This window comes from Carcharhinus amblyrhynchos, chromosome 2 (assembly GCF_965287045.1).
Source record: "Carcharhinus amblyrhynchos chromosome 2, sCarAmb.v2.hapA, whole genome shotgun sequence".
NCBI classification, from domain to species: Eukaryota; Metazoa; Chordata; class Chondrichthyes; order Carcharhiniformes; family Carcharhinidae; genus Carcharhinus; species Carcharhinus amblyrhynchos.
Window position 1 is genome coordinate 34,187,129 of NC_137325.1, and position 11,212 is coordinate 34,198,340.

General features: G+C 42.5%; 1 protein-coding gene across 4 annotated transcripts in view; it reads left to right on the plus strand.

The window, feature by feature from the left end:
• ripor2 (RHO family interacting cell polarization regulator 2) overlaps positions 1–10,791 on the plus strand; it is an 83,091-nt gene extending 72,300 nt beyond the window's left edge. For all 4 annotated transcript variants that reach the window (XM_080204339.1, XM_080204341.1, XM_080204338.1 and 1 more), the window contains 4 exons: positions 282–484; positions 3,553–3,636; positions 6,300–6,390; positions 9,651–10,791. In XM_080204339.1, the coding sequence (XP_080060465.1) occupies positions 282–484; positions 3,553–3,636; positions 6,300–6,390; positions 9,651–9,751 (479 nt within the window). In that variant the 3' untranslated portion in view covers positions 9,752–10,791. The remainder of the gene's footprint in view (positions 1–281; positions 485–3,552; positions 3,637–6,299; positions 6,391–9,650) is intronic.
• The last annotated feature ends 421 nt before the right edge of the window (positions 10,792–11,212 follow it).

Consider the following 11,212-nt stretch of genomic DNA (forward strand, 5'->3'; position numbering starts at 1 on the left):
CTCAAGAATTATTTGAAAAAGAACATAATAGTCCTCTGAGTGTCCTGCTCAACAATTACACATCAGTGAACGTTACTGAAATAGGTGAGCCGGTATTTTGTCACGTGCAAATTGTCTGAAAAATTTCCCACTTAACAGGAAGTACACTTTTAAAAAGTACTTAATTGGCTGTGTCACACTTTGTGACATCTTTCTTTGTTCCATGTAGTTTTTCTTTATCTAACCTTTGAAATGAAATGAGGACGAGCGATTATAAGCCATCTCCTTGTTTTTAAATGTAGTTGTACTGCTGCAAACTCTTCAGTCCTCGCAGCTGGAAAAGACATTACAAACACTGGAGCAGCATCCAGCCCAGAATCTTCAACCTTTCGAGGAGACTCTAAAGGCAATAGCTTTCCTTCTGTTGGAAACAAACAGCAACGTAGTGCACGCTGCAACTTCCTTCCTTGCTACAGCTTCCACAAACAACAATTTCCGCGAAAAGGTAAGAACTCTAATACAATACTGAATGTTGTTTTTGATTTTATTGTGCTTAGTTCCCTTAGTATTAATTACTATAATGTCTAACAATATATGTATTATCTCCACATGGTTATATTTGATGTGTAATGTATTAACTAGCCCCTGCTGTTGCTTCAGGTGGAAACTTTTTACATGAATGCTGAAATAGTTCTACTGAATTAGAGGTAGTTTTGGGGAACAACGAGTAAGTCTCTGCACTTATAGCAAGTTGATTCAAGTAGTCATCATGTTCATTTTCATAGTTGGCTTTTTCTTTATCGTAGCTGGCAAAATAGTTCAGACATCAGGATAGTCATTGTGCTGTCCATGATTTTCTATCCGTTAAGTTTACTCTAGTAACTGAGGCTTCCAGCTAAAACTGCCTGGAAAACAACCTCATTATTTTGTGGCTTATCTCAGGATCATAGAATCTAAGAGTATAGAAGAAGATTTGGTGGGATCTTATGAGAATTTGGTAGTGTGTCAGTTCTGTTGGGAAATCTGGCACGGAATGCCCCAGCTCCACTGAGCAGCCTCCAGATCTTCTGCCAAAATATAGAGTGGGTGTGGTTTGCACTATCACTGTGGCAAGACAGGGACGCCTGGGGCCAGGAATCGGCCCCATTGAGATTGGGCTCTGTTTTTAGAGGGTGGCCCAATCACTGAAAAAATTAATCTCCTCCACCACAGAGGTATCTATGGCCTTCCACTTCCCCCTCCCATAACCCTTGCCTCGGATCATCCCTAGCGTCGACCCCTTCCACCACCCACACCCCCCTCCCCCCCCACCCACTCCACTTCCGATCATCCCCAGCATTGGCCCCCTTCCTCTCCGCACCCCCCATCACCAATCCTGCAGGCATCCTCATCACTCACAGTGTCTGCTCGCCTCTGATTGAGCGCCTCCCCCCCTCCCCCCCCACCCAATCAATTGTCAGGGGGCATTGCTGGGGGCTTGGCCATGTCCCTCTCCCCCAGGGGCTCTGGTGATCTTTGTGCCCCCCGGCCCCCCGAGGCAATCCCCTTGACAGGTCCACATCTGGGTCACATGAGCAAGGTATAAAAATCTAGTGGGGTGGAGGGAGATCAGGTAGGGCAGTCTTTAATGACATTTAAATTTATTGAAATGAATGCAAATCAGATTCGTACCCAATATGGACATGAACTTGATTACATCATCAATGAGGGGCGGCAAAAATTGGAGATCGTGATGTCACCAGAGAGATTCGCAATTTCCGAATTTCACTGAATTTTGAGCCCCTGCTGGCAATCTCACAGATGGAGAGTACAGGCTTAACATCCTGCCAATTGATTGTGTATTGTGCCTGCACCATCGCTTTGACAGCCAAATAATTAGTCCCTGCTCTTTTTTCATAGCCCCGCACAAGTTGTCCAAATATACAAATCCCTTTTGAAAGTTACTATCGAATCTATATCTATCCCCCTTTCAACTAATGCATTCCGGATCACAACAACACTTCATCGCAAACATTTGTTTGCAGTTATTTTAATTCTGTGTCATTTGATTCTTGACCCTTGTTCTATTGAAAACGCCTCCTCCCTATTCATTCTGTGAAAACCCTGCATAATCTCTTTTAAATCTTCCTGTAAACTTTTTCACTCTTAAGGAGAGCAATCCCAGCTTCTCCACATGAAACCAATATTTTTTTGAGTGGGTTTTTTTGGCAACAATGGATGAATCAATGATCCATTTACAGGCAACATCAGCAAAATAGGAAGTAGTTTTTACTTTGCATTTACATCATATCACGCCTGATCTGAGTGCTCAATGCTTTCATTAGAAAGTGGGAACATGTTCCTCTTCTCTGCATGAATATCTGAGAATTCACCAGAAAAAGTATCAATTGGAAAGAAAGAATTTACATTCATACACTAATTGGCAGAGCTAACGACATCTGAAAATGCTTCACAGCCAGAAGTATAGTTATTGTTCTAATGTAGAAAACACAGAAGCCAAATGGAGCACAAACAGCAGTGAGATAAACAATCAGATCATCTGCTTTAGTGATGTTGATTGAGAAATAATAATTGGCCACGACCCTGTAGGTCTAACTGTCTAGGTGGCCTGAGAAAGACTCATAGAGGCTAGAAATATTTACTCCCTCTCTACCTCCATGGGTGCTGCCAGATCTGCTGACTCTTTCCAGCACTTTCTGTTGTTATCACAGTGCCAAGTGTTAGGTTGCATTGTACCCTTAGGTTACAGGCATGGGACTTGAATCCACAACCTTCTGAACCAGAAGTAAAAGTACTGCCCACTGAGCTACAGCTGCCATAACAATCAGTAAATCTTTTACAAAGCTGTTAGCTTATGGAGCAAAAGACCGTCTACTGCCGGGAATGCAGATTTTATTAAAGGGAGTTGATAGATTTTTGGCTCAACAGGGAAATATATCACACAGATTTGGTAATAAGACACTAGAGACTGCATGTTAAGGGCAGGAAATGAAAGTCAGTGGGAAAAGACAGGAATGAAGAGAAGGCATGACCCTTGGATGGGTGTCTACTGCATACATGGAGAAACCCCTCCAAGATGTCACCACTTTGTTCCTTCTCACCTGTTTTCCAAACATTTCCTACACCCTCCTCTTTACCTTCCACCCTATGCTTTCCAGCCAATTCCTGCCTTAAATGCCTGGGACTAATCTGTCTCCAGATGCCATGATCTTCTTTCTACCTTTGCCACTTTGTGGCCCAACGGTGTCCACTACGGAGTTCTGGTGCTGCTGGGGCTGCAAGAGCTGTCATGGGTGGGCCATCCTTTCAACTGAGGTGGCGGAGATCGGACACAGCCAGATGGTTCACAGAGTGTTGTTGCTGCAGGTCAAGGAGTTGGACCATTGGGAACCAACTTTTCACCCAGAATGAGGGGAGAACTAACCTCCCTGCCACCGTACCACCCCTCCCCCCACAACCCTTGTAAAATCCAGCATTATTTTCTCATGATCTGATGTAAAATTGCATTCGTACTTCCTTCAGAAGAAAACTGTCAATAGTACATTTGAAAGAACGCTTTTCTTTCTTTCACAGGCTTTGCTTTATTACACCAAGGCATTGACCCAACCCAATGTAAAGATCCAGAGGGCAGCTTGCACAGCACTGAAATGCATCAAAGTAAGTACAACTTTTATTAAATCCAGACTACAATAATAATGATAGGACTTTGATCATTATAGTTATGCCAGATGCTCAGCTGGAGTTATTAGGATGTGGTCAGGAAGGCAAATGGGATGCTGGCCTTCATAGCGAGGGGGATTGAATATAAAAGTAGGGAGGTCTTGCTGCAACTGTACAGGGCACTGGTGAGGCCGCAGCTGGAGTACTGTGTGCAGTTTTGGTTGCCGCACTTACGCAAGGATATTTTGGCCTTGGAGGGAGTACAGAGGAGGTTCACTAGGCTGATACTGGAGCTGAGGGGGTTGAACTATGAAGAGAGGCTGAATAGACTGGGCTTGTACTCATTGGAGTTTAGAAGGATGAGGGGGGATCTTATTGAGACGTATAAGATGATGAAGGGGATGGATAGGGTAGAGGTTGTGAGGACACTATTTCTGCTGGAGGAAAGAAGATGGTGAGGAAATTTGAGGGGTTTTTTTGAAGCTTTTTTGATAGGGTCCATCAATTGGCCAGAGACCCAACTTTAGCTGCAGGCTGAATGTAAGGATGGGCTTTGGTTTAATCTACTTATCAATATGATATTACAGACCATTGGAATATCATTGTAATGATAATTTGTCCAGATTATCTTCCGCAAGGTAGTGCCAACTGAGGAGATATATTTTTCTATTCACTCATAGATGAGATGCCAGTCACAGCAGTTGTCTTGTTTAGAAGAAATCATAGTGACTCTGTGTTGGCGAGGGTGTATAACTATATCACAATCAGGTGACCAGCACAAGACACTGGATTTAGAAATTGGGCCATTTCTTTAAATGTTTAGCAATGAGTTGTCGGTTGATAAGGATTGTGTTATGTAGAGATCTAGACTTGTAATTCCTGAAAGGTACAGATCACAAGTTATTATGTATTCTTCATGATCAACAGTTAGGGATGAGCTTGACAAATGCTAGAATTTTACCAACTCGCCTGGAATTTGCAAGGGTGAAGCTTGCAGAACTGAATTCTCCGTTGGCGTCGGTGGGATTTTACGAGCCTTGCCCGAACGATGTTGTAAAATCCCGGCTAAGGAGAAGCTGTCTTTTGATGGCCAGGGTTTGGTTAGGATATGAAAGGCTCCGTGAAACAGTGCAGAGCACATGAAGCAGTAGAAAAGAAGTTGCCATCAGTACTTTTGCAAACGTGGTAATGACCAGTTCAGTGCATAGGGATTTTGCAGAATTTGAAGGGGAACAGCTCTTCATCCTGATCGACGGCCATTCAAAATAGGCTGAGGGGTTTCCAAGGAATCGAAGAACAACTAACTAGATATTTTGTCTAGTTCCCAGTTCATACATTCCCTGAGGAAATTTTGTCTGACAATTTACCTTAGCTTTCTTCTGAAGAGATTGCAGAATTAATTGAAATGAAAGAGGTAAAAGAGACCAGGGTTCCCCTGCAGCATCCTGTTTCAATTGGAACAGCAGAGTGCAAACATCAACTGTTAACTGTGATCTTCACCAGATATAAACAGGAAAAAACATTAGTTGCCACAGAGTCATAAACTGGCAATTGTATTGTTTAGTTACCATAACAAACATCATGCTACTCCTGGCAGTGTGCTAGTCAAATTGCTCCTGAGAAATCAGTCTAGACTTAAGTTTTATTGCTGAAACCACATTTAGTACAGTTAGTCAAAGTGAAACAATCCAGGCGGAAAGAGTCTTCAGAAATGATTGTAGTTGGAGTAGTCACTGGGAAGAATTGTTAAAATACGTGGTCGTCGCACACATTTGGTCAAGATGTTTTGACAGTGAAAAGGTTAGTCTTGTACAAGTAGGTCATGTTTTACTTTCAGAGGTTTCTGAAGGAGGGGGGAATTGGAACTAACGAGTCTGATGAATTGGATAGTTGGGATACAAATAAAGAAAAAAAGCAGTTAATCCAACACAAGCCTGAAACTAGTTCCAACCGATTCGGAGTTGGACAGCTATATGTGATCAAAGAATCCCGACAGTGCAGAAGGAGGCCATTCAGCCCATCAAGTCTGTACTAACCACAATCCCATCCAGGCCCTATCCCCATGACTCCACGTATTTATCCTGCTAATCCCACCAACACTAAGGCCTATCAACCTAACCCGCACATCTTTGAAGTGTGGGAGGAAACTGAAGCGCCCGGAGGAAACCCACGCAGACACAGGGAGAATGTGCGAACCCCACACAGACGGTGACCCAAGCCAAGAATTGAACCCGGGTCCCTGGCGCTGTGAGGCAGGGGTGCCTCCCACTGTGCCGCCCAAAGTGATAAAGTGGAAAAGTAAACAGGAAGTCAAGGACAAGATCAATCCTTGTTGGAGAGTTTCACCTCAGACTCAGTGTCAACTGGGTGAAGGTCCTTCCAAGATCTGAAAATTTAGGTCAAGAAAGGAGGTATTGTCTTAGAAATAAGGAACCAGTGGTTAAGTTAGATTTATAAATAAATGAAACACACAAAATCGAAAGGTGTGGTTCCTGTGGCATCTGAGGGCATAGCTATGACATGTATGTTCCTTGATGATTACTAGGCTTTGTTTGAATATTATTGTATTACATTCGGAATGATAATTTCTTCAATAAAGAGCTGGTTATTTGCCAATACTGAGTTAACCAATTCCAAATATTCAATCTTTTCCCCGGCAGGCTAGTGAAAGTATTGACATGTTGGTGAGTCTGTGCCAATCTGAGAGAGAACCTCTTCGGCAAGCTGCTGCTGAATCACTCCTCTCACTCGGTGAGTGTTCTGCCATAAGGGTAAGCCGCACAGCATGTAGATCAGTGCTTTGTTCGACCTCCAGCAATAGTTTGGGCCAAATTTGTACAAGAACTGCTCAGGCTGTCAGCTGCCAACCACTGGAAGGCTGACCACAGCAATTAGTGCAATGAATTAACAGTTTGGCTGATTATTTGGCCATGGAAATTATTGGATGGAGATCAGGCAGGTGGGCTAGGAGTCAGATGTGGTAATCCCTGAGATGATATCTGATGCTCTTGTCACGCAGTGGTTGGGGCCAAGAGAATTAAACTATAAAACCTAACCTTTTTTTTGAAAGACTGCGTGACATTAATGCAAATCTTCTCACAATGGGAAGAGGCAGATTGAGAGCAGGCAGAAAGTGGCTGATGTTTCATTGATGTGAATCCAGGGTCACTTTGCCTAACTCTTCCATGGTCTTCTCCATGCAGACATGAGCCACATTAAAAACACTATCCAAGTGAGGTAGTGTGGTCAGTGCTGCAAAATGTCCCCCCTTCCATTGGCAGTAAGTTCAAATGATCAGGACTTCTTACCCTCCAATTTATTTTTAAACTTTGGGTGGAATTTTCCCGTCCCACCTGCCACAGGAATCACAGCGGGTGGGACATAAAATTTGGCAGACCATGCAAAGGTGCGTTGATTTCTGGTGGGAATTTCCGATCTTGGGGTGTGTGCATCCTGAAAATCCCACCCTTTCTTTCCATTTAATGAAATTAAAAGCAAATTAAGATTGTACCTTGGGGAATTGTGGAATTGCTTCTACACCTTTGAGTTGGAACTAGTCTGCCACAGAATGTACATTTGTTAATAGGCGTAATATGGTTGCCACATCTTCCATCAAGATTGTTAGCAATAACACTGACATTTTGAACTTCATCTTTGTGTCCTGTTTCCCATACACAAATAAATCAAATAGATCCCTGAGACTGGTCTATGGAAATGATTGCATACAAGCTCCGGTGAACTATATTAAAAGAGGGGTGTACATTTCTATGATGCCATTCATCTATTGTGGAGTTTTTTGTTTAAATGGTGTGACCGTTGACACTACCTTGTCATTTATTGAGTTGGGACCAGGGACGGGATCAGTGGTCTTTAAGTTTGTGCCCAAAACTACCACAAACAGACAAACATGAATCTGAAGGGGTGGGCCATTTAGCAGATGATGACTGGAGACAGAGGTGTCGAAAGATCAACAGAAAATACTGCAAAATCTCCAATTACAGCCCCCCACCCCCATTGTCCCCCCCCAACCACCCTCATTGTATAAATCTCTTCTGCTTTTATTTGTTCATAACTCTGATGAAGGGTCATCAAGATTCAAAATGTTGGCTCTACTCTCTCTCAACAGATGCTGTCAGACCTGCTGAGACTTTCCAGCATTTGTGGTTTTTGTTTCAGTTTGCAGCACCCGCAGTATTTTGCTTTTATATTATCGTAAGCTCAGATCTGGCCGTATACCTTCCCTGAGGCATCACACTGCTTACTCAGCTCCAGAGTAGTCAAGTAGAGCCCAGCTCTTTGTTTGTGTTTCTTCAATGTAAATTGTGGGGGTTTTTTTTAAATTGTTGCAATTGAGCGGAACTGGTGCGACCTTTAACCAACTGAGCACAAACAGCCTGGGGGATTGTTTGACTGGCGTTCCCATATTTAAAAGTTCTGAACTGATACCGTGACCTGTGGGCACAATTTAGAATTTGTGCAAAATCAGCCAAGCCACGTTTGTACGTCTTACTTTTCACAGCAGTGAAGGAGCAGAGAGGTACACAAATGTTGGGAGCAGATGGAGAAGATGACAAAGGAGAGGGGATCAATGCTGAAGATGTACAAGTTATTGTTTAAGCTTCAGTCAGAATATTGGGATAGTAATTGAACCTCATTATATCTGTTTTGTGGATGTAAAAAGGGGAAACAAGGTTCAATGTCAGAGACCAATACACCACATCATACACTTGAAACATGTCCGACTTGTTTCGAGTCACATTTCAGGATTCCAAGGTGGCCATCTTTTAACAGGCATTAAACTCTAATAACCCCACTTCCAGTCATCTTCCGCTAAACAGCAAAACTCTAAACTGGGACATCGAGCCAGCAATGCTCCCCCCAACATACAACGGAGCCCTCGTAATGTTACCTAGAGAGGCAATGAAGAAACCTTGCAAGGTTGTGGGAAATTCATCTACCATGCCAGCAACAGTCCTGCTTTCTAAGAGCGCATTGCCTACTTAATGCCCTCTGGGAAATGAATTAGTGAGGATCAGAGCAGGACTTAGGCCTATTCAACTCAATGCAGCCTCTCGCAACCACCACCAAATGATAAATATTTTAAAATAAAACATTACTATGGTTTCGGGGGGAAGCAGGACAGCTGCTCCCTATTCCTGATGTTATGATACTCCCAACCAGCCTCCCCTCCTCTCTGGGTCCTATCTTTGAGAAACTGCTGATGAATCAAGCTGCTGATATTCATCTTAAATGGGTGCACTATCTGCAGGAGGAGCAATAGGCACCATGAGTTTGCCAAGATGATATTGTTGTAGCCCAAGGCCAATTTTTGACTGGTTTCAAGTTTCTGAGTTGCTCCAATGCACAGCAGCCACTTCAGGCCTGAAAATGGGCTTGAAGAAATTTCCACCCTATGATGTTTACTTGTGGTTCACCACTTCAGGAAGGATGTCAAAGCCATAGAGTAAGTCAAGAAGGAGAGGAAGGCCTTAGTTATGAGGAAAGACTAGAGAAAGTAGGGTTTTCTTTCACAAGAACAGGAAAGGTTAAGTGCAGATCTGATAGGGGTGTTCAAAAGGTTTCAATTAAAGTCCAGAAAGAACTATTTTCACTACCTGTCTGGGAATGAATTTAAAATAATCACCAGAAAAATGAAGGGAGTGGTGAGGAAATGTTCTTTTGTGCAGGGGGTTGTTAGGATGTGGAATGCTCTAACATCAATAATAAGGGAATTAGAATCCATAACAGCAGTTAAAAGGGAAGTGAATAAATATTGGAAATGGAAAAAATCAACAGCGTGGTGAATGGATCTACTTGTGCAGCACTTTGGAACTCAAGGGCCAAATATCCTCCTCCTAAGGTGCAGAATCCAATGATACTCTGGTCTACCACATGAACACACCACATGGAAATTGGGGTCAGTGAAATGTTTAATGCATTGAAAATATGTGCACGTCACAACCCAATCACAAAATCATCATTTTCATATCCCTCAATTCTTCCTTGCCTAGGAGAAGAAGGTTGCCTGGCCTATGAGCAGCTAGACAAGGTCCCTCAGGAGATGGTCCAACTCGCAGGAAGACGAGCAAATGCGGTCAGTACTGCTTTCTGAAAGGGAACGCTGCAGCACACCTCAGTATTACAGTCTGCCCACATGGATGGAAGCCGCACAGATTCTGCATTGTGGGTGAAAGATGTGGCGTGGCGGCAGATCAAAGAGAACCAGAACTGCTCACCAGAACAAAACGCCTTTCACCCAGCAAAAACTGCCTTCGCCCAACAATAGTCAAACCACAACATGCTTTTTGACACCATCCAAAGAGGAAGTGAATGAATCAATGAGCTATTTCATTCAAACATTTTACCAAAGTTATTCAAACTCCACGGAGATCACTTTATTTTGTGTTAATTTATTTAGAATTCATTGAAATGTTTAACTACTGAATTTACCATTTCTTTCTTTTTTTTTGAGATCACACTGGCATTACTTTTTTTTTAAATTTGCACATTTTTGATTTGGGTTATCAGGGTACACAATGTATATATTGCAAATCCAGTTAACATATTCTTACTTTCTCTTAGCTTTCTGGGGTCCCATGGCCTTGATTTGGCCGTATGGATGTAACAAAAGCCAAATGGACCAGGGCCTACATGAAAGGCAGTGTGCAGTTCAATTGGGATTGGTCCTTTGAAGTTTGCAACCATTTCAGATGCAGTGTTTCAGCACTAGAGTTTAGCAACAAAAAAAGGAATCCACAAAAAATGGCAATTGTCATGTGAATAATGCAAGACCTGTGGATATTATATGTGTAACATGCTTAAAATGCCCCTCCTACCAGGCATGACCTTGCCTCCAAATTTGTTGCGCGTGGAGCTGGGAGGTTGGTCTCGGCATGTGTCAGAGATGACATGTTTAGGAGTGTGAGACTGGGGTACTAATTTATAAAATATTATGATGCAGGGTTTACCTGTGGAATGTCAGAGTGAACATAAACTGAGGACGACAATGCCTACATATGAATAGTGTCGTTGTTAAAGCAGGGGGGTTGCCCTGGCTCAGATACTTTATTGTATAATTAGGTAATTTGATTCAAACTTCATTTCTTTGTCCTGTCTTTCAAAGGAAAATGCAGCAAATTCTTTGTTTATCGAAATGGCATTTTTAAAATAAAATTTCAAGAATGCATTTTTGTCCTGATCCTTACATCGTAATAAAAATTAACCATTTGTGTCAGGTGCTAACTCGAGGTAAAAACAATGAATTTTCGCAAATGAACTTGGATTCCTTTCACGATTTCCGTGGCACAGAGAAGGGCAGTCTCAAAGTCAGGGAATCACTAATGGCTCCATAGGATGAGTTTATTTTTAAACATTATTTTCAATTTACCTTTTATCAGTTGCCAGTTGGTGTCACTAAAGAATTCTGTTTAATGGAATGTAACTTTGAAAAAATGTCCTTCAACAGCTCTTACTGGCATCTTCAAGGGACTGAAAGCTTGTTGGAATGAGGCCCATGTATTTAGCAATTGGGTCAGCACCGCAACATTGGGATGATTTGCAACTATTTAATTGC